The sequence below is a fragment of the Leopardus geoffroyi genome, chromosome B3 (genome assembly GCF_018350155.1).
Source record: "Leopardus geoffroyi isolate Oge1 chromosome B3, O.geoffroyi_Oge1_pat1.0, whole genome shotgun sequence".
Lineage (NCBI taxonomy): Eukaryota > Metazoa > Chordata > Mammalia > Carnivora > Felidae > Leopardus > Leopardus geoffroyi.
Window position 1 is genome coordinate 53395711 of NC_059337.1, and position 24038 is coordinate 53419748.

General features: G+C 37.8%; 1 protein-coding gene and 1 long non-coding RNA gene across 10 annotated transcripts in view; one reads left to right on the forward strand and one right to left on the reverse strand.

Annotated features, from left to right (window-relative positions):
- Nucleotides 1-18521, reverse strand: part of AP4E1 (adaptor related protein complex 4 subunit epsilon 1) — a 64623-nt gene extending 46102 nt beyond the window's left edge. Inside the window, exons 1-6 of one of the 3 annotated variants that reach the window (XM_045449752.1) lie at nucleotides 18284-18521; nucleotides 14919-14990; nucleotides 12020-12143; nucleotides 7744-7817; nucleotides 6374-6495; nucleotides 2806-2965 (exon numbers count right to left, since the gene is read on the reverse strand). In XM_045449752.1, coding sequence (XP_045305708.1) covers nucleotides 2806-2965; nucleotides 6374-6495; nucleotides 7744-7817; nucleotides 12020-12143; nucleotides 14919-14990; nucleotides 18284-18433 — 702 coding nt within the window. In that variant the 5' untranslated portion in view covers nucleotides 18434-18521. Of the gene's footprint in view, nucleotides 1-2805; nucleotides 2966-6373; nucleotides 6496-7743; nucleotides 7818-12019; nucleotides 12144-14918; nucleotides 14991-18283 lie in introns of those variants that run through there. The other 2 variants (XM_045449751.1, XM_045449753.1) reach the window with 2 other exon arrangements.
- Nucleotides 18522-18628: 107 nt separating this feature from the next.
- Nucleotides 18629-24038, forward strand: part of LOC123583026 — an 89556-nt gene continuing 84146 nt past the window's right edge. For all 7 annotated transcript variants that reach the window (XR_006704707.1, XR_006704708.1, XR_006704705.1 and 4 more), the window contains exons 1-2: nucleotides 18629-18739; nucleotides 20095-20211. This is a non-coding gene — a long non-coding RNA (uncharacterized LOC123583026). The remainder of the gene's footprint in view (nucleotides 18740-20094; nucleotides 20212-24038) is intronic.

The following is a 24038-nucleotide window of genomic DNA, read 5'->3' on the forward strand; positions in this document are numbered from 1 at the left end:
GAAGCTGCATGTTCACATTTAATAAAACAGTACTCTAGGGGCACCTGGGTGGCTCAATGGTTAAGCATCCAACTTCAGCTCAGGTCATGATCTTGTGGTTCACGAGTTCAAGTCCCAAGTCAGGCTCTGTGCTGACAGCTCAGAGCCTGGGGCCTGCTTTCAATTCTGTGTCTCCCACTCTCTCTGCCCCTCCCCAGCTTGCGCTCAGTCTCTCTCTCTCAAAATAAATAAAAACATTAAAAAAAAATTTTTTAATAAAAATAAAACCATACTCTAATGTGTTTAATGTCTTCCATGATGAAACTACTCTGACTACCTGATCCAAAGCTGAATCATCCCCCAAAAGGCTTCCACCATTCACTACCTGTCTCCACACAGTCTTAATCACATTTCATAAGTTCTTATAATTATATCTTATATTGAACTTTTGTTAGCCAATACCAGCAATTAAATCAAAAAGTGAAAAAAAGGGCGTCTGGGTGGCTCAGTCAGTTAAGCATCCAACTCTTGATTTCAGCTCAGGTCATGATCTCAGGGTCATGGGATCAAGCCCCATGTCAGCCTGGGGATGGACTGCTGGGGATGGAGCCTGCTGGGGATTCTCTCTCTCTCCCTCTGCCCCTCTTCCCTGCTCACTCACTCTCTCTCTCTCTAAAAGAAAAAATATATATCTTTTTTTAAAATATAAAAATATATCTTTTTTTAAAATAAATAAAAGTCTTAATTAATAAATAAAATAGTTTTTAAAAAGTCTTCATAATATAGAGAAATAGGGTAAGAAGGCAAAAACAGAAATCAGTTTTTTTCCCTTAAACTATATTCTTTCCTATTCTATTCTCCTTATTTCTCACATCCTTTCCCTCACTTCCCATCTCTCTCTCTCTCTCTCTCTCTCATACACACAATAAATACATCAATGTGATCATTTATACTGTCTCCACTGTATTTCATCTCCTTAGCACACTTGAACATTGACCCCATTTTTGGCTAATATAACACTATCTTTAAGTCACACATTGAATTAGCAGATGTCCATTAGGTGGTTAATCAAGAACTACTAGTGAAGTACTGCCACATTAAGAGATTAACTTAAATTTGAAATTAACTCAGTTTGCCCTTAGTGCTTATGAACAGTTTCAAACTGCAATTTAAGACCAAAAATAGGGGCGCCTGGGTGGCGCCGTTGGTTAAGTGTGGGACTCCTGATTTTGGTCCAGGTCATGATCTAATGGTTTGTGAGATCAAGTCCTGTGTCACGCTGCACTGTCAGTGCAGAGGGATTCTTTCTCTCCCTCTCTCTCTCTCTGCCCCTCTCCCACATACACTTTCTCTGTCTCTCTCAAATAAGCAAACATTAAATAATAACAATAATAAATAAATGTGTTCTGGGTGGAAGAGCACAGGGCACAATCAAGTCTACTCAAATCTCCCAAAATCAGTGCATCTGCCTTTTAAAAATTAATTAACCCTATTGTATTTAAACATACCTGTGTTCCGAATGAGTGTGTTTTGATTATCTGTCTGACTAATCTCTTGGACTGGGGAATTTAAATACATATTCCTCAGAATAAACATTAGATTCCTCATCGTAATTTTTATTTCACTATCAACGACACATTTTTGGAAGGGAAATAATAGCTCTTTCAAAGTTTAGTAAACGTTAGAGGAAAAACAAGATTTAATATCAAGTATCTATTTATACCAAATCTATTTTGGAGCATAATGAATAAAAATGAACACAACTTTCAGTTCTGTAACTGTAAATTTAATTCAGTGACATATTCCATTTTGTTTTACAGTACTCATCATGGAATATCTCACATGGAATACAAAGGGTTTCAGGCAATGCACTGGGGCTGAATTAGTATAAACTCATATCACCATTTAGAAAATGTTACCATACCATTCGACCTTCCTTCTTCATCTGACACAGTATCAATTTAAGGAGTCAGCAACATAATCTATAGTTTACACACCCTCCACCAGCTCTCCTCATTTCAATAAGCTCTTATGCATCTTATGAAGTCATATAAAAGTCACTGCTTAAAAAACCACAAATCTGGGGGCGCCTGGGTGGCTCAGTCAGTTGAGCGTCTGACTTCGGCTCAAGTCATGATCTCACGGTTCATGAGTTCAGGCCCCACATCGGGCTCTATGCTGACAGCTCAGAGCCTGGAGCCTGCCTCCAATTCTGTGTCTTCCTCTCTCTCTGCCCCTCCTTCACGTGTGCTCTGTCTCACTCTGCCTCTCAAAAATAAAGAAAACTAATAAAAAAATTTTTTTTTTTACAAACCACAAATCTGCAAATTTCAATCACCTTCCATAGCTACCATTTTTCCATGCATCTTTAGTAACACAAAAAAACTTAGGCATTTAAAAAAAAGACTAGGGGCGCCTGGGTGGCGCAGTCGGTTGGGCGTCCGACTTCAGCCAGGTCACGATCTCGCAGTCCGTGAGTTCGAGCCCCGCGTCGGGCTCTGGGCTGATGGCTCAGAGCCTGGAGCCTGTTTCCGATTCTGTGTCTCCCTCTCTCTCTGCCCCTCCCCCGTTCATGCTCTGTCTCTCTCTGTCCCAAAAATAAATAAACGTTGGAAAAAAAAATTTTTTTTTAAATAAAAAAAAGACTAATTCTGTAATGTGCCTACAACTCATGCTATCAACTTATAAAAATTACTATTAAAAAGTCAATAATAAAAACTTGACATGTTCATTAAGAATTTTACTGAAAAATGTGAGTTCTTTTTATTCCATAATTACATTTTTCTAATGGCAACTACTCAGTACTTCCTGAAATTTCCAACTTACCTTAATCATCCTAAAGTATATGTGCAAAGAAGCAGCCATGACCCCAACATCTCTGTCACAAAGTGCTTTCCGAAACTTAATATGGATATGCTGTACTTGATTAGGAGCAATGAGATGGAATTTATATAATGCCAGAACAGCTTTTCTTCGTATAATCTCCCTAAAGAGAAAAAATAAAATCTAAACAAACTGTCTGAAGCCACAGGCATTTAGTTTGAAAATATTGTACACAAGATGATTTCACAATATCAGCTATTACCTTAATACAAAAAGAAAGAAAGAATTACACACTTATTGTTAATTTCTATATTCTAATCCATCAAACTATAAAAAGTAGTTATCTCTCGGAGGTAAGACCTCAAAAGATTTTAACTGCTCATATTATATATTTCTTTAGGTACACAATTTTTGGTAACAAGCAAATATTAGTTTTGAAACCAGAACAAACAAGAAAGATAAATAAAATCCTTAATTCCCTAATTCCATTTTTGAAAGCCATCTCTCTAGAAATTAGGAAAAGAATCAACAGTTCAAATCTGTAAGAAGTAACTCTGGCTAGTAATATTATACAGTATATTTATCAATGTTGGTATCAATAAATTAATATGTATTATTATATTTTATTATAACATTATTTTATTTTATTATTTTATTAATATTTATTATTTTATTTAAAAATTAATAAAATCTCATTAACATTACACCTTTAAAGATTTCTTCTTTTGTACCATGGGCAAGCATACTTGAAATACTTTAGGAAGCCAGGGCAATAGGAAGACTCACATTAAAAATGTCACTCCTCCCCTTTTCCAGCTCATGTTTCAGAAATGTCATTACAACAAAGAGGAAAGTATATGCTAGTCTTACACTTAATTTTTAACAGATAATGTCTAGCACACAAGAAGCAAAATAACAAGTAACTATCTTATGTTCATAATGTAATTTCCAAGTTAGTACATTTCCTTGTTAATTCTCACTCACGCCTATTTTTAAATATATTTGCAGGCAGGCTATGCTGGCAGTGTTCATAACAGCAGCAAATGTCACAAAACTAAAGTATTTACTATTAGGGTTCCTTAATATATATTTCTGTTACCTAAAATCACAGAATCTCCAAACTGAGATTACTCAATGCAATCTTCTGTGTTCCAATCAAGAATACTTTCTATGGGACGCCTGGGTGGCTTAGTTGGTTAAGCATCCGACTCTTGGTTTTGGCTCAGGTCATGATATGGTTTTGTGAATTTGAGCCCCACATCAGGCTCCATGCTGACAATACAGAGACTGCTTGGGACTCTGTCTCCCTCTCTCTCTGCCCCTCCCTGACCTGTGTTCTCTCTGGCTTTCTCAGAATAAATAAATAAACTTTAAAAAAAAAAAAAAGAGTATCTTTTATAAGATTCCTAAAAAATGTCCTCCAGCTTCTGCTAAATTCCATTAACAAGCAACTCACTACTTTCCTAGGCAAACTATGCCATGATGGAAAATTATTTTGATATGGAAAGAAAAAGTAGGTTAACAACAGATTTGCCAGTAGTGTTAATACTATGGTGACTGTAAACTACATCTCAATATATCGCTATTGAGTGTTAACCAATATCAGTTCTGAGAGAGTAGGTAAATGAGGTGAGATAAAAGAATACAAATACTGAACAGGCTCAGGAATCCCTAGGCCTGGCCCTATGTGGTGGTACTAACAAAAGACATCAAGAGATCTAGATTGGGGCTCTAGGTCTGGCATGGTGAAACTCAAAAGTCAGGTCCAAGCCACATCTTCTTTGTGACATCCACTAGCATACCTATAGCTCTGACCCATATTTTTCTGCATGGAGTTAGTTATGGCCATAACTACAGAAGCAGAATTTCAAAAAGTCTAACTGGTAGAAGACAGGAGATACCAATATTTGAAATTAGAGCACATGGAAAGCAATAAGGAAAAAATTCAGTTCTCAGAAGGATTTCAAACAAAGGATCAGTAAGTACCATTATCACAAAACAGTGTGGGTATGGAAAAATTACACAAAAATAATGCTCTGCTATCATCAGATGAACCTGTAATTATCTAAGAAAAACTAGTATTTTATTTCCAATAATTAATCATTTACATCCATCATTTGTTCTGAAGACAGATTTGACATAAACAAAGCATTAAAACAAGTATGAAAAACTTATGAAGTTATTCCATAATTCTTAGTAAAAGCTATCATTTTAGCCAGAAGTTTCATGGTCCAAAATTTCTTAAAGAATACAAACCATAAGACAACATTTTTTAATCTTAGAACACTAAAAATACTAGCTTAAAAAAACATATAAAATAAAGAAATGTTGTTATGAGCAACAAAATATTTTTATTAAGAATATATGTATATTGGGGTACCTGGGTAGCTCAGTTGGTTGAGCATCCAACTTTGGCACAGGTCATGATCTCACGGTTCATGGGTTTGAGCCCCATGTCAGGCTTTGTGCTGACAGTGCAGAGACTGCTTTGGATTCTGTCTCCCTCTCTCTCAGCTCCACCCCACCCTCTCAAAAATAAACACTAAAAAAAATTTAATTAAAAAAAAAAGAATATAAGTATAACTAAAATATTGTAATACAAAAAAAACACAAAAAGAAATAGAAGAAGAAAACAAAAGAAAAGAAAAAAGAAAAGAAAAGAAAAGAAAGAAAAAAGAAAAGAAAAAAGAAAATGATTGCAAACTGTTCCTAGTTCTAAAGGTTATAAAGTTAAGGGGCTTGTCAAAAACAAAAAAAAAAACAAAACAACACAATAAAACAAAATAATTAGTGAAAAGGTAAGTCAAGCTCAAACTGAGGGATGCTGGAAGGAAGGTCAGTAGGGAGATGGGCTAAAGGGTGCTGGGCATTAAATGGGTAATGGGTACTAAGGAGGGCACTTGTGATGAGCACCAGGTGTTATACGTAAGTGATTAATCACTGAGTTCTACTTCTGAAACCAATATTACACTATATGTTAACTAACTTGAATTAAAATAAAATCTTTGAAGGAAAAAAAAATTCAAGCTGATAAGGAAAGAGTTAAGGAATCTTACAAGGTAAGATTAGCAAAATACTACAAGTTAAGGTTTATTTGGATATATTTTGCTATAAAACAGAATCTGAATGTTACAGTTTTGCCATCAAAGCATCCCCCGTACACTGAAGCTCTGCATTCACAGCACTTGAACCACTCACTGCCAATTTTTTTCCATTATTCCACTTTATCCTCAAAACAACTTTGTGAAAACTAACATGTTTCAACCAATCCCACATAGTCAAAGGAAAAACAGGACCACTACTGGTTAGTGGTAGAACTGGGAGGAAAGCCACAGATTCCTGACACCAAACCTCACTGCCTCTTGGTTTAACTTTAGAAAGCTGCCTAACATTTTCCCAAACCCACATAAAATAAGGGACAATGCTATCAGAGATTTCTGCATTGTATCAGGCAGTCTAAGTCTATCCTCTACCCTGGCAGCATTAAGTTAAAGTTACAATAAGTTTTTTAGTATAAATTTTTATTTTGAAATATATAGTATAGACACATACCCAAAAAGAATTTACTTACTTAGAATGTTGAAGTTTATCTTCAATTAATGGAAGAACAGCTGGAATCATTTCTCGAGGGAATATCTGGCTGACGACAGTAAGTGCCATGCATACTTCTACCAGGTTAGTGCTCTGCAAGTCCTGACATAATCAGTGAGCAAACAAACATTCAGTGCACATTTTGAAACTAGGTTGAGTTCAATACTGCAATGGCCCTACATACTTGATGGTTTTCTACTAACTTTATAATCAATTTGTACATTCAGGTTTACCTCATATTGTGTAGGAATATCCTACTGTTTCATTTCCCTTAATAGAGTCAATTAAGATACATACAGCCAAAAAGCAACTGATCCAAAAGGAAACTGTATTTCTGTTCTGACACTGACCCATAGTAGTCTCCTTTACTACAGCGTTTAAAACTTTTCTAAACTAATAACAAAACCAATCTTTGAATTTTTTTCTTGTTAATTGAGTAGTGTTTAAAAGGAAGTAATTCTAGATTGTATACAATGCGTGTGTTTATATACTTCTATATGCACAAAGTTTATAAATCATTCAAACAGATTTATTTTGGAAACATAAATTTATTTTGGAAAATCCTGAAAAATTTAAGCTACTAGTAACCTTAAAGGAGTATGTAACTTAAAATTCAGAAAGTACCCTATACACATTCACATACACAGAGTCATACATCCAGAAAAACATGGAAGAGCTCAACAGTTTGATTACACTTCATTACTAATTTTGATCCAAAGTTTAACAGGAAAAAACACTGTGTGGATTACACTGTATTTTTATTATCTATAAATTTCAGTTACCCAATTATACTCTATTCTCCTTAAAAATGACTTTTAGAATTTGAAAGACTTCAATTATTCAGTTTATATCTATATCCTTTTAGAAGAGATCCTGAAGAAAAAGACAGTCAGAAAAGTGGATCTGACTAAAGGTCTGCAGAGCTGCATGATTGCTGTCTTCTTTTTTTTTTAACTAGGCGCCACGCCTAGTATGGAGCCCAACACAGGGCTTCAACTCACAATCCTGAGATCAAGACCTGCGTTGAGATCAAGAGTCAGATGCTTAATCCACTGAGCCACCCAGGTGCCCCTGGAGATCTGCTTTTAAATGAAACAATAATAAGAGCGAGCGGCAGGAGCAACTACTTCCCACTTTAACACAGTGTTCCATTTAACCCTTACAACTTGGCTAAGTTCTATTATAAACTTCATTTTACAAACTCAGAAACTGATCTAAAAGATCTTTCTAAGCCCATTCTGTAAGCCTGGCTTCTTCCAAAAATATCTAACTCAATATGATAGAGGTGAAATGTCAGAAGCCCGCAGGACTAACTTAAGACTTCATACTACCCAACATATAGTACAGTACCTTTACAACTGTATTCACAAGGAGAAGCAACAGCTCATGACTTTCATGTAGAAATAAAGAAACAGCCAAATAACCTATAAAATTTGAGGGGAAAAGTCTCATTATTACCTGCCAAAAATGACTTTTCCCAGGAAAAGTTAAACAAAGCAATAATATATTCCAAAATTTAAGTGTCAAAGATAACAACTACAGGTAACTATAAAAACAGATTGGAAAATATGAAGTTCAAAAACTTCAGGAAGATTTCAGATGTTCTTTATCCTGAAATCTTTCAGAATTCTGTATTTCACAGGATTGTCACCAAAATGGAAAAGAGGCTATATGTACCAACTTAAAGTCTTATAAATGACATTAGAAATATATGCCTTCTATCTTCTGTGCATATCTCTACACAATCAATTAAAACATTACATTTTCTATCTTACAGCCAAAGATAACTATATAAAAATAGTTACTATAGTTACTAGTGAGTTACTGGCTATTTCTTATTATTGAATGAGCTACCTAATACCAACCCGTATGATGTAAATCACATATTAAGCCATACACAATATCTATTTTCTCATTTGGAGATACACTATTGAAGGAATAACAGTTGTTGAGGAAAGAAACACTGTCTACCACATTAAGTGTACTTGATTTAAATAAGCATTTTTATTTCAATAATATTAAAACATAAAAAAGTACATCTTAGGGTTGAGGAAATACATTAATACTATGACAAATGCCATGTATATGGAATCTAGCTACTCCATGTCATTTTCTTGTCACTCTTCAGATTGAGAACATTTGTTAGACAGTTACTGTGGATCAGTATATTACAAGCCTTACCTCATTCAATCCTCACAACTGTATGAAGTAGGTATAATTATCCCAAAAAGAATAATAAGGACGAAAAAGGGTAAATGACCACAGTCTATAGCTATTACATGGTGAAGCCAGCACTCAAACCCAGCCAGGAGTTAGTTCATATTTTAATCCCTATGCTGTCCTGTCTCTCCATGGTCTATCCTGAGGCCCTATTCCCTGACACCCATCCTCACTGTGTTTCATTCTTCTCAATTCTTTCGGCTCTTTCATTAGGGATTCTAATGCTAACTGTCCCCATCATGTCTGTGTCTACTGGGAATCATGGGAAACTGTAAGAAATTACCTATTCTCACAACCAAGAAGAAAGGGTATGACCCACAGCAACATCTTCACTAAAGGTCAGAGGAGCAGGGCAAGAGAGAAAAAACAACTAAGCAGGGGCAAGAAAAGAGAAAACCCTAGAAAGCATTTAAAGAAAAAAGTTCTTATCTGATTGCTGAAAACTCATGATCAGCTAAGGTATCACCCACACCCAAGTCACCAATATCAAGGTATAAGAAGATGAGTAATTTCAAAGACCATATCAAGGAAACCTTAATTCTGTTACAAAGAATATCCTAACTATTGTGACAGTCAGGAAACAGGGAAAAAAATATTCAGTGAACTCAAAAAATGAAAAGGTTCCAGAAAGCAAAGAATAATGACTAGATTATGGAGCATGCTTGATATGAAAGAGTGACATATAGGGTAAGAATACAGGCTTTGATTCATAGAAACTTGGGGTTTACATTCTGGCTCCACTATCTACTAACTATATGACCTTGGACAAGTGACTTAACCTTTCTGAGCTTCAGTTTTCACCTATCTCATAAGATAAAGCACCTAACATAATGCCTAACTTAATGGGTGCTGAAATTTATATATTCAACAACATATAAAAATAATAAGGTGGGGGCACCTGAGTGGTTCTCTCAGTTAAGCATCCAACATTTGATTCTGGCTCAGGTCATGTTCTCATGGTTTGTGAGTCCAAGCTCAGAGTCAGGCTCTGCACTGACAGCGTGGAGCCTGCTTAGGATTCTCTCCCTCTCTCTCTCTCTGCCCCTCCCTCTCTCTTTCCCTCAAAAATAAGTAAACATTTCACAACTATGTGGATGGAACTAGAGGGTATTATGCTAAGTGAAATTAGTCAGAGAAAGACAAATATCGTATGACTTCACTCATATGAGGACTTTAAGATACAAAACAGATGAACAGAAGGGAAGGGAAGCAAAAATAATATAAAAACGGGGGGGGGGGACAAAACATAAGAGACTCTTATGGAGAACAAACAAAGGGTTACTGGTGGGGTTGTGGGAGGGGGGATGGGCTAAATGGGTAAGGGGCATTAAAGAATCTACTCCTGAAACCATTGTTGCACTATATGCTAACTAACTTGGATGTAAATTAAAAAATAAAATAAAATTTAAAAGTAAATAAAATAAAATAAATAAATAAATAAACAAACAAACCTTAAAAAATAATAATAGGGGCACCTGGGTGGCTCAATCAGCTAAAGCATCTGACTTCAGCTCAGGTCATGATCTCGTGGTCTGTGGGTTTGAGTCCTGCATCAGGCTCTGTGCTGACAGCTCAGAGTCTGGAGTCGGCTTTGGATTCTATGTCTCCCTCTCTCTCTGCCCCTCCCCCACTCACACTCTGTCTCTCTCTCTCTCTCTCTCCCTCTCTCTCAAAAATAAACATTAAAAAATTAAAAAATAGTAAGTAAATAAAAAGAAGAAGGCATCTCCATCAGAGAAAGCACCAAAGCTAATCTTAGAAATCTCAGGAGAGTTGAAAAGGCAATACTAACACAGTGAAGACATATAGAAGGTTTAAATGATATCTTAAAAAAAACTTATACTCACTAGCACACATAAAAAATGTCTGATACCTGCAGGAATAAGTTCCTCTACTTGGCAATAAAATACTTCCCTAAGATCATGAATCTCAATAAAAATGACTCTGAGGTCTCTATTAAAATAAGCCTCCAGAACTATGAATAACACAGGTACAAGGTTATTCACTGCAACATTATTTACAAGAGAAAAAAAAAATAATAACCCACAAGTCCACCAATAGGGACCTGATTGAAAAAAATAATGGCCTATCCATCCATCCAATGAAAATTATGCAACTGTATAAGAGTATGAAGATGTCAAAACAAGGTGTATAATAATCTATATAGCATGTTATCATTTGTGTAAGAGAGAGTTTATGAGTGTGTTCCCATGCATTTGCTTGTTTTGCAAGAAGAAACAATGGAAAGATTAATTACAAACTAATGAAAATGGTTACTTATGGCAGTAAGGAGCAAACAGGGTAAGAGGGACTAGAAATTAAAAGTGAGACTTGTTTGATTATACCTTTTTATAAGGTCTTAACTTTTGAACTTTATGTATTTTTAATAATAAAATTAAATTGAAAATGAAAAAAATGGTATGCCAGTCTAAGAAGCACAATATAGCAACAGTCGTACAAAATTACAGCACCAACCACCTAATAATTGACTATTGTTTTCAAAATTTCCCTGCCTTTGGGGATCTTAGAATTAGTTCAAGAGCTAAGACATTAATATATGAAAAGATACCACCCAAAGATGATGGTAAAAGCCACCAGAGTGATAAAAGAAGAGTTAAAACTTGATTTGGAATATGAGAAGGGAGAGACAACAGAGGACATTCCCTTGGAGGGAAGAATACAATAAATCTAGAAGAGTGAAGTCAGTTTCAGTAAGTAGAATAATGGGTACAGCCAGTCTCAGAATCTTTAGCAAGCTATCTCCCTTTCCTATCCCATTATCTGATAGCACAGATATTTGTGAAGAATGCTGGTCCTTGACAACATGACACCATCAACTCCTTTGAATACAGAACATGTTATACTCCCATATGACTCTAAAGTGCTTCCTTCTTGAATTTTGATACATAGCTGAACCTACATGAATAAAAGATTTAAAGGATATATCCTAAGAGCCCTAAAGGTTGATTAAGGAGACAAACGTTTTTAAAAGATACCTCTAATCCTCACAGCTAACATTTGTGAAACTGAGAACAGGATATTTTAAATTATTCAACTCAATTTCAGTTTTTATTCTATAAAGAAACATTTCTGATCATTAAACTGATGATGTTAGACTTTAAAATCAGCTTTGTGGAGGTATAATTTACACAGAAGAAAATTCGCCCATAGTGTACAGTTTAATGAATTTTGACAAGTATAGATGCTCATCTATCACAAAAACAGGATAGAATCAGTAAGACTGATTTCACTTATAGGCTTTAAGTTTTTGAAGTGTTCCCTTTTAAAGTTTTGGAAATTACAAGGCAATGTTCTAAAAACACACTATATACCTGCCATTACTCATTTTACACAGTAGCTGGAACTTTAAGAACATTTAGTATTAAAATCTTAAACACATACATACCTACTCTTTTTTCTAAAAGGTTTCCTTGTTGTGCCAACTTGATCGCATGTATGTAGCCAAAGGAAGCATCATATCCAAGCATTTCACAATATATAAGTCTCACCATACACTCTTTCATCATTCTCTGAAAAGCAAATATCCAGTAACTGCATAAACAAATAGAATGTTTTGGTTTTTTTTCATTATGTTGCAATCATTTCACAGAGGAATCCTTTAATCCTAGCACTGAAGAAATAACATACACATATATAATAAATTAATAACCTGAAGTCAAACTTTATAAATAAAAGTTGCTCCAAAACTTAGCTTACCAACAGTACTGATTTTAGTAAAATTATTTCAACATTTTGTTAGTGGCAACATCAAACAATAAATCAACTGTATCTATTTCTAATTCTAGGTGTACTTGTGAAAAATTTAGTTATAATGGGAGACACCTAGTCCTCAGACAAAATTTCACCCATAGTAATATGACTTGGCTTCTAGAACAGAGCACATCATTTTAATACACTTTGTCAAATGAAGACATCCATAAAATTCCCATAAGTTGGTAATAATTTGTAAAGAAAATAATTTTCATATTTGAAAACCAAATTGCACCTGAACTTTTTCAGAATTATTTTGCTGTACATAATATGCAACAGTTTGTTTTATAGGCATTGTTTTCTTCTTCTTTTTTTAATGTTTGTTTACTTTTTGAGAGAGGGAGAGAGAGAGAGAGAGAGAGCAAGCGGGGTAAGCACAGACAGAATGGGGGACACAGAATCTGAAGTAGGCTCCAGACTCCCAGCTGTCAGCAGAGTCCGATGTGGGGCTCGAACCCATGGACCATGAGATCATGACCTGAGCTGAAGTCAGCCGCTCAACCGACTGAGTCACCCAGGCGCCTGTAAAGGCATTCTTTCTAAACAATTCTCAACTAGGAACTGAAGGGTATGATATCATTAATGGTATAGCATTTCTAATTATTTAATTTTTTAACTGGGTCTTTCAATATTTACAACACAAGCTAAAAAGCTGTTTTATAATATAATAATTTTTGCATTCTCAATATTTATAGCAAATTTTAATCATAAATAAAAAATAGAAATAAAATGTGTTTCAAAATAAGCTCACAGACTATTTTAATACCTAAAAATCTTATTAGGTAAATACCCATTTATCTTATTAGGGTTGGTATATTACAAGGTTATTAAATCACAAAATACTTAGAAAACAGTAACATTTTAAGGTAAGGACATTAATATTCAATATTTCATTCATATTTTATATATGAATATCGTATTTATATATTTAAATATGAAGAGCTTTATTTATTTTATTTCATTTTATTTTATTTTACTTTATTTTATTTTATTTTTAATGAAGAGTTTTAAAAGAAACCATGGGAAAATCCTTGGAGAATAAGATTTAATTCAGGTCACTTGTGTTTAAGTAATAAAAGTCAAATTTATTAGTGTATTAAGACTACTAAACACTGAAAAAATAAGCCTAAAAGATACTGTAAGTTCCTTTCAAAGGCTTCCACATCAATTAGGAGCGGAAGTGTTCATCTAATCCATTAAGTATCATCCCTGGTTTTGTAACATTTTATTTCAGTCTTTCAAAGGTCATCATGAGCTCTATTTAATTAAAATTGTATTGCATACCTTATTATTCTCTTAGTTTTGGAGAAGAAAATCCATTCCTCAATACAGAATTTTTTTTTTTTTTTTTTTTTTTTACAATTTCTCTACACAGAGCATCTCAGGGACAGACTACAAAACATGCCCAGAGCTGGACCGCCATAATTACTATAAAATCTTCCTTCAAAAGTTTGGCTCCCTAACTTCTACCTATTTATCTTATTTCTGTGCATACCAGGTGTGCCAATTACAGAAGATGGAAATCAAACAAAGTAAAAGGAGAGAAACCATTCCTGCTTAACATTTCTATCAAGTATCACGAATAAAAATCACAATGACTTCTTACATATACACACATAAAGATCTATACACCCACATATATACATTTACACACATAAATACATCAGATTAATGTGCTTTGAGTTTCATTTGTTCACATGTTACCATGACCATAAAAAGAAATACATATATTCTCTTAGACTTTAAAGTGTTATTCATGTACGTGATCATATGTTCATGCAAAATATCACCCCAATATTTTTATTAGAAGAGAAGGATACTCCCACAGTGACTTACACACAAAAAGCACTCACTAAATATTTGCTGAATAATGTTACCTGGAAAAAATCTCATTATATGAAACCGCATGGAAGTTAAAAGAAAACAAAACAAAACAAAACAAAACAAAACCTATTAGGTCTTAATCTAACTATGTAGGGACAGAGACCTGAATATAGGGGCTACTCATTACTAGCTGCTGAATGAATGCTGTTTGAAAAATCAAAGCATATGGAACTGAAGTTTTAAAAAAGACTGGAATCTGATTTAGCTGTCATGCAATATACTGTTTCATAGAAAGAAAGCCATTTTTCTACTTTGTTCACCTATATTCCAAGATGTATAATAGTAAAATGAGAGATCTATAATATACCAACTAAGGACTGAAAATATTACTTTAAATGATATATGGTAACCTTTTCTCAGTGTACAACATTAACACATTAAGATCAGCACTGGGGTCCATGAGTATTGCCACATTTATGTAATTACCATCATGTTGGCATTGAACTGGCATCCGTCAAGCAAGTCTTACTCAGGTGCAGACAGTCAATAATAAAAAGTTCAAGCTAATGTCTGACCTGCTACCATCCCATAACGGATTGTAACTATGATAAATTACCTTTTAGCAACTTACCAATGAGATGCCACGATAGGGTCCACAGTGGACCAGGTTTCAAATATAAAATGTGCTGGTATCGACTATGCAAACTTACCAGTGTTGTAGTAGGAGCAGAAACAGTTGCTTTCAGATTACTCAATTCCTGCTGGATTAGTTTCTCTTCCTCCTGAAAAAGTGGAAGTATTTAAACGCATGAATAACTGGCTTTTTAAGCTGTAACAATATTTTTTAAAGGAAAAATATAATTTATAATACTTGCAATAAAAAATAAACATTATTTTAAAGTACAATTACATGTGCTTAAAATTTGCCTACAGGCATTTCTCCAAACCTTGGAATCATTCCTAGAAAGAATAATCCACCATCTCTCTTTCCTTCACTTAATTACTGTCTCCTTAAGGACAGTTTAGCAAAAAAAGTTTGGTTTGGTTTTGTTTTTTTGTTTTTTAATTTTTTTTTTCAACGTTTATTTATTTTTGGGACAGAGAGAGACAGAGCATGAACGGGGGAGGGGCAGAGAGAGAGGGAGACACAGAATCGGAAACAGGCTCCAGGCTCTGAGCGGTCAGCCCAGAGCCTGACGTGGGGCTCGAACTCACGGACCGCGAGATCGTGACCTGGCTGAAGTCGGATGCTTAACCGACTGCGCCACCCAGGCGCCCCTGGTTTGGTTTTAATTAAAGTTAGAGATAAAGAATAAAGAAAATTTTCATGTACTGGCCCAGGATAAGGTTCTCACGCCTTCCCTTTAAAAGTAAAAAGTCTTGGGGTGCCTGGGTGGCTCAGTCAGTGGAGCATGCGACTCTTGATCTTGGAGTTCTGAGTTCGAGCCCCACGCTGAGTGTAGAGATAACTTAAAAATTAAAAATCTTGGGGCACCTGGGTGACTCAGTCAGTTGAGTGTCCAACTCTTGATTTCAGCTCAGGTCATGGTCTCAGGGGTCATGGGATTGAGCCCCATGTCAGGCTCCATGCTGAGCTTGGAGCCTGCTTAAGATTCTCTCTCTCTCTCCCTCTACCCCCTTCCCCTGTTCACTCACTCTGTCTAAAATAAGAAAAAAATATATGCTTAAAATAAAAAAATAAGTAATCTTAGTAAATAAATAAAAGTCAGTCTTCATAGAATCGAGAAATAGGGTAAGAAGGCAGAAACAGAAATTGGTCTTTTTCCCCCAAAATATCCTTCCCTATTCTTTTCTCCTTATTCCTCACATCCTTTCCCTCACTTCCCATCTCTCTCTCACACACAATAAATGCACCAATGTGATCATTTCTACTGTCTGCACTGTATTTCATCTCCTTAGCACACTTGAGTATCAGCCCCATTTTTGGCTAATATACCACTATCTTTAAATCACACAATGAGGGGCGCCTGGGTGGCTCAGTCGGTTAAGCGGCCGACTTCGGCTCAGGTCATGATCTCGCAGTCTGTGAGTTCGAGCCCCGCGTCGGGCTCTGGGTTGACCGCTCAGAGCCTGGAGCCTGTTTCAGATTCTGTGTCTCCCTCTCTCTCTGACCCTCCCCCGTTCATGCTCTGTCTCTCTCTGTCTCAAAAATAAATAAACGTTAAAAAAAAATTAAAAAAAAAAATAAATCACACAATGAATTAGTAGCTATCCATTAGATGGTTAATCAAGAACTACTAGTGAAGTACTGCCACATTAAGAGATAAACTGGGGCCCCTGGGTGGCGCAATCGGTTAAGCATCCGACTTCAGCCAGGTCACGATCTCGCGGTCCGTGAGTTCGAGCCCCCCGTCAGGCTCTGGGCTGATGGCTCGGAGCCTGGAGCCAGTTTCCGATTCTGTGTCTCCCCCTCTCTCTGCCCCTCCCCCGTTCATGCTCTGTCTCTCTCTGTCCCAAAAATAAATAAACGTTGAAAAAAAAAAAAAAAGAGAGATTAACTTAAGGTTGAGATTAACTCAGTTTGCCCTCAGTGCTTATGAACAGTTTCAAACTGCAATTTAAGACCTAAAATAGGGGTGCTTGGGTGGTTCAGCTGGTTAAGCATCCAACTCTTGATTTTGCCTCAGGTCATGATCTCAGTTAGTTCATGAAATCGAGCCCCACTTCAGGCTCCGTGCAAACCGCAGAGCCTGCTTGGGATTCTCTTTCTCCCTCTCTCTCTCTCTCCCCTCTCCCACCCGTGTGCTCTCTCTCTTTCAAAATAAATAAATAAACTTTAGAAAATAAAATATTTTTTAAAAGACCAAAAATATTTTTTTAGATTTCACTTAGAATCTCACAGAAATTAGTAAAAGACAAAATGTTAAAACAATAATAAGTCCATAAATAATGATTTCTGAATGTGAAGCAGAAATACAGCATCCAGTACAGTATCATCTAGTTCGGTTTAAACAGAATGTTTTAAATCCTGAGCGCTTTGAAGAAAATCTTTCTGTCTTCGTCATTTCCTCTCCCCCAGCACTTATACGTCATTGTATATTGCTTATACTTGTCTTTTTTTAAATTTTTTAAATTTATTTCGAGAGAGATAGACCACGTATGCGCAAACACACAAGCGTGTGCAAGGGTGAGGGAGGGGCAGAGAGAGGGAGAAAGAGAATCCCAAGCAGGCTCCAGGCTGTCTGATGCTTAACCAACTGAGCCACCCAGGCACCCCTTATTTCTATTTATCTTAAGCCCCAAATGAATGATCAATTCCTTGGGGAAAAGAAAATCTGTTTTACTCTTTTTCCTCAATGTCTAACACATAACCTCTCCCACAAATATCTTTTGAACAAATTACGGCATAATACACAATCTTTTTTAAATATATAAATCCCTTGAAACTTGCAATCCGTATCTAACACAATCTGTTCGACTACCAAAAGTCTGTGGAAACTTAATACCTTCTATTATAACTGCTCATTTTCAAAGCCCAACTGAGGCTGAGACAATAAATTTGACACTGAGAGAGAATTATGCTTTTTCTCTGCCCACCCCGTAGGTCTAATCTAAGAACCTCAAGCTCCCCCAAAATATTCAACGACCGGTTCAGATGGCAGGGGCTGTTCCGGAGTGTGACGTCCAGCAGTTGAAATAACTGGAGGAAAGAACCTGTAAAGAAACTTTGTAGAAGGTAAATAATGTTGACACTTCCATCGTACTTGGTATTTTCACTCGCTTGATGTCTCATTTAATTCTCGAAACAACCTATGAAATGCGTATTGGTACTTTTCCACTTCAACGTTCGGGAAACACATGGAGTCTCAAAGATTAAAGAGATCTGCTCCAGGTAATAATGACTCAGTGTGAGGATCCACTGTGGAAACTCGGCCTCCCCGCTGTCAGTCCCGGAAGGAAAATCACGCTTCTAGACAGACGCAGGGACGGACTGACACAAGCAGTCCATAAGCCCCGCCGGAGGGCCAGCCCTGAGGGCGCCCGCCCGACTAGGGCCTCCCAGTGCCGGGGCCTCCCCCGGCTCCCCTGACCTCCCGGCCCGGCAAGTACGTACGTGCTTGGAGGTTAGCGCGGTGATGCCGCGGACGAGGTTGCCCAGCCGCGAGGAGAAGGACGCCTTGACTCCCGCTGGCCCGCCAACCGACTGGTTCTGCAAGAAGAGTCCCGGCAGCGCCGTCAGCGTCTTCTCCACTATGTCGCTCATCGCCGCCGCCGCCGCCACCAGCCGCGATCTGGTTGCCGCCCGGCTTCATGCCCGGCCCCTGCCCAGCCTCCAGCCCGGCCTCCGTAGACACTTCCTGTTTGTTTGAAAAAGAAATCTTTATTCGCGTCCAGAATGGACAAGTACAGTGTCGTTCCCGACTGAGGCCGCCGGAGGGCGCGACAGTCCGCTGGGAGAAGCGGCTCTCCCAACTTGCTCGAGTTGGGTGACGTCCTGGAGAGGAATTGAAGGACCGGATGGTCCAGTTTCGATGGCAACCCCGGGGTCTCACCCTTGGGTCCTCTTGAGGTAGCCGCTGGGGCTGGTCCCCCTCACGCTTCATCCTGCAAGGTCTCCCTTTTCCCTTTCGCTGCCTCCCCGCCGCGCGAGACCGCGTTGGGAGGTGCACATTCCTTTCCCCCATTCGGCCTGCGCTCCCCCTCTGCGGGACCGCGGGCAGTAGGCCCACCTCCCCGCACCGCAGCCCGAGCGGCGGGACGGCGCGGGCCCCGGCCCTGACAGTGCTGGTGGTGTCGAATGACAGGCCACTGTCCTGCGCATTCCTTCCGCCGGGATGGGCGCCCGCGGCGCCGGGGTCTCGCGGTCACTGCCGCTTCCCTTTCACCCCTCTTCACCGCGGACGTGGGAAGACAGCCGGGGAGGGCAGGTGGTCGCGCGGCCACCCCCGCCTCCGACCGAGTCCGACTCCGCAGTCCCAGCTGGAAGGTCTCTCTCCTGGAGCGGCCTCCCCTGGCCGGACAGACAAGGATGAGTGTTCCTGCCCTACCCTGTCACAACCTTCCGTTCATTTTCATTTGACAACTCATCACGGTTCTTACTACATAAATATCTCCGCATGGAGCGGGTATTTTAGCTATTGACGTTACCCCAGTTTCTACCCAGAGCACAATCTAGTACGGTGGTTCTCAAAATGTGCTCTGGTGTCTTCTGAGGGTCTCTGACCCCCTTCCAAGAGATCCACGAAGTCAAACTGTATGCCTAATATTATTTAAAAGTTGTTTGCTGTTTTAGCTCTCATCCTCTAGGGAGTATACAGAGAAGTTTTCAAGAGGATAGTTGACTTAAAAGCTCTGTTGACTGGTGAAATGTGTGCTTGAGTACTCCTCTGTTTTCTAGAATCTTCTAAGGTGTAGGGTATAAATATGTGCGTTTTCAGAGATTAACTCAGTTTGTCCTTAGTGCATCTAGTGTGTTCTTACAAGCTATCGTCCTTTATACTTAATTTCTGTAACCTCATCAATCGTCCTATAAATGGCTTTTTGAAAACCCTAAATTGTCCTTGTACCTATGTGGAAACACAAGAAAAAAAGTTTATTTTTTCAGGGAGCCTGGGTGGCTCAGTTGGTTGAGCACCAGACTCTTGATTTTTGGCTCAGGTCATGATCCCAGGGTAGTGGGTTGAAACCCCATGTCAGGCTCTGCTCTGAGTGGGGCGCCTAATTAAGATTCTCTCCCTCTGCCCCTCTTCCCTGCTCTCTATCTCAAAAAAAAAAAAAAAAAAAAAAAAAAGTTCATTTTGGAGACTTTTTTGCAATAGTTTTTAATTTATTGAAAAATAAATGTTTAAATTTTATTTAAAACTTATTCTTTGAGAATTTAATATTCTAAATTAAAATTTTGTTTATACTCTTTTTTTACTTTAGGTTCTCTCATTGGCTTACAAAAGGGAGATTAGAAGACTTGCTTTTTCAACCTTCCCACATCTAAAGATGCTGAAAAAGATGATACTGACATCAATATCAAAGCATTCTCTGACTCAGGTAAAGGGAAGAATCTGGGTGAAACTGTAAATAAGAAAAGAAAAGGCAAAATTGAATATTTCAAACATGCTAGGCTCTTTAAAAGCCCAGGAGTTTTTGTTACCACTTTTCAAACCAGAAATGAAAAACCCCCTGACGCATCTTACATGTTAAATTATTGTATTGCATTGGCTGAAAAGGTGCATGCAGTAACTGAGAAACTAAGAAAGCCTGTACATTACTGAGGAAATGCCTGCTAGGTGAAAAATTAGTCAAAGAAATCATGGCCAAGCTACTTTCCAAAAATGCAGTAGCTCACCAAATTAGAACTTGAATTGCAAACATCAAGACTGAGGTAACATCTCATCTGCAGAACTGTAGTGCCTTTCAGATGAGCAAAAATTATAGAATTATAGATGTAGCTAGACTTGTTGCTTTGCGTGTATATATCCAGTGTCAACACCAACTAACACTTGAAGATCTTTTATATGAATGCTTAGCAGCAAACAGAAGTGGTGCTAAAATAGAGCATTGACTCATTTTTAAAATCTCATAGTTTATCCTGGAACAACTGTGCTGATATTTGCACTAATGGTATAAAAATAGTACTGGGCAAAACTGCTGGTGCCTTGGTGCAAATCAAGGCAGAGGCTCCAAACTGTCCTCTTCACCACCACATGCTCACAATAGGGGACGAGGGGCAGCCAGTTTACCTCAGACTATCTTTAATGAAGCAGTAAGAGTTCTTAATTTTATTAAAGCTCGACCTTTTAGTACATTTCTTTTAAATATTGTATGTGACATTTGGGTGAGCTCGTGCCCCACTTCTCGTGAGCTCCAGCCCCGCTTTGGGTAAAAACAGGAGCCTCGGGTGAGTCCCAATTCTCTCTCTCCTTCCCTCTCTGCCCCTCACTGACTTGCATCCTCTCTCTCTCTCTCTCTCTCTAAAATATATGTGTGTGTGTGTGTGTGTGTGTGTGTGTGTGTATTGTGTGTGACAAAATTAGAAGTGCACATAAAACAGTTCTGATGCACAGCCACAGTTTCTCAAGGAAAAGCACTTGCGCACTTATTTGACTTGAAAGCTGAACCAGCCACTTTTCCTCACGTACTGACAAACAATGGTTTTCTTGCAAATGAACAGCAAGTCTGTAAGTTCAAAGAAAATAACGGAATTTGTTGCCACTGATAAAATTCAAGTTTTCACCTGAAAATTAGGATTTTGAAAACTGTGTTTCTGTACCAGGAGTTTGTTAATTTCCCAATATGCAAGAACTGTTCTGATAAGATTGGTGGTGATATTAATTAATGTTATTTTTTGATCAGGTATAATTAAATGTGTTAAGATTTGGAAGATCTGTTTAAGTTAACCAATATCTTCCAAATGATCAATGCGTGATGTTATAAAATTATGAATCTATTTAAAATGCATATATCCCAATGATTTTAATGTAGCCCAGTGAGAAAAGTTCACTGATACGTTTTCAAATTCCACAATTGTAACAAACCTTTAAGAAACTACTTCTTGTTGGGGCGCCTGGGTGGCGCAGTCGGTTAAGCATCCGACTTCAGCCAGGTCACGATCTCGCGGTCCGTGAGTTCGAGCCCCACGTCAGGCTCTGGGCTGATGGCTCAGAGCCTGGAGCCTGCTTCCGATTCTGTGTCTCCCTCTCTCTCTGCCCCTCCCCCGTTCATGCTCTGTCTCTCTCTGTCCCAAAAATAAATAAACGTTGAAAAAAAAAATTAAAAAAAAAAAAAAAAGAAACTACTTCTTGTTGAGTTTTGGTGTTGTGCTAAAGAATAATATCCACAATTATTTGAAAAGGCTATTTAAAAACTCTCTTTTGGGGCACCTGGGTGGCTCAGTCGGTTGAACATCTGGCTCTTGATTTCGGCTCAGGTCACAATGACAGAGTTGTAGGATCAAGCCCTGTGCTGGGCTCCACACTGAGCGTGGAGCCTACTTGAGAGTCTCTCTCTCTCTCTCTCTCTCTCTCTCTCTCTCCCTCTCTCTCCCTCTCTGTCCCTCTTTCTCCCTCTTCCTCTCTGTCTCCCCCCCTTTTGTTTCTCTCCCCCTCTCATGTACTCTGTCTAAAATAAAATTAAAATTAAAAAACAAATTTAATACTCTTTTTTCCACATATTTGTGTGAGACCAGATTTTCTTTATAAACATCAAACAAAATAACAACCTGTTGCAGGCTGACAGTCGCTCCCAAGAATACATCCACATCCTAATCCTCAGAACTGGTAAATGTTATATAGTGAAACGTGTGCAGGCATGATTAGGTTAAAGATCTTGAGATAAAGAGATTACCCTGGATTATCCCAGTGAGGCCTAAATGCCTTCACAAATGTCGTATCAGAGAGAAGCACACGAAGATTATAATTCCAGCACATACAAAAGAGCAGTTGAAGCAAAGATAGGGGAAGAGATTGGAAAGAAGCAGCCTTAAATTAAGGAATGCTAGCAACCACCAGCATCTGCCAGAGGCAAGGAGAGAATTTTCCTCTAGAGCCTCCAGAGGGAGCACTTCCCTGCCCACACCTTGATTTCGGTCCAGTGAAACTGATGTTGAACTTCTGGCTCCAGAACTGTAAAAGAATTACATTTCTGTTGTTTTGAGCAGCTGGATTTGTGGCAATTTATTAGAACAGCCCCAGGAAATGAATACAAACCCTGAAACAACAGATTAAATAAAAAACCCGGCATGAGAATCCAGCTGTTTTATGTTAAGCCTGACAGCAAAGAGATTTGCAAAATTGTGAAACAGTGCCACTCCTGTCACTAATTTTTGTTGTTGTTGTTGTTGTTTTGAATATATAGATGTTTGTCATTCTTAAAAAATGTTTTTAACATATAATGGGTCCATTTTTTGCTAAAACTAATAGCTTAAAATTTTGTTTTACCTTTTAATTTAGTAAATATCTATAGATATAACCCATATAAACAAAAGCTTTTGGAGGTCCTTGACAACTTTCAAGCATGTTAAGAGGTCCTAAGATAAAAAATTTTGAAAACTCCCTAGTACACGGTAGGTACTCAATTATTCTGAAGTAATTATTATATTTATTATTCAGTCACATCAATTGATATAGGAGTGTAGGCCAATGAACAGCAAAGAGTTTAGGGGTAGGATGAATGGTTGTAAGAGAAGAAGACAGAAGAATCCTTAGAAAAGAGAAAAATTTGATAAAAAGGCAAAATTATCTCCTACTGACCGGATTCTGAAGGAAAAGTTGCTGGAGCAACTTCCAGAGCTTTCTACCCAGTGTGTGACCCAGGCATAAAGATCATTGAATCCCCACCAATTCCTACCATTCCTTCTCTAGGTTCCACCTTGAAAAGCTAAAAATTTACAGCAGAGGTGAGAAACAAACATCAAAAGCCTGGAAGTTAAATTCCTGTTAGGAAAAGCTGTAGAAGTATATAGCAGGACTTAAGATTTAGAATTGTATGATGTGGGAATTGGAAGAAACTTTGGATGTCATCCACACATCCAATCACCTAATATTACAGAAAAGGATACTGATACTTAGGCTGTGGAAGCCACTTGGCCAAAGTCACACAACCCTAGAGGTAGAACTGAAATTGCAGCCCTAAATACAGACTTTGAGCTTGGAGCATGTTCCCCATACTTTCATGGCATTCACAGTGAAGAGGTCGCCTGTGGCTTCCTACTCTGAGACCCTGGCTCCAAGTCCTGCCATGAAATGAAAGGGGTATGGATGTTCTCTTTTAAACATGTAATTTTAGACTGTCCATTTTTTCTGTAAATATGGGCTCTTTCTCCTTTTCCTGTCTCTACCTCTGTCCCAGGTAATTTCACTCAGAATGACAGGGACTGA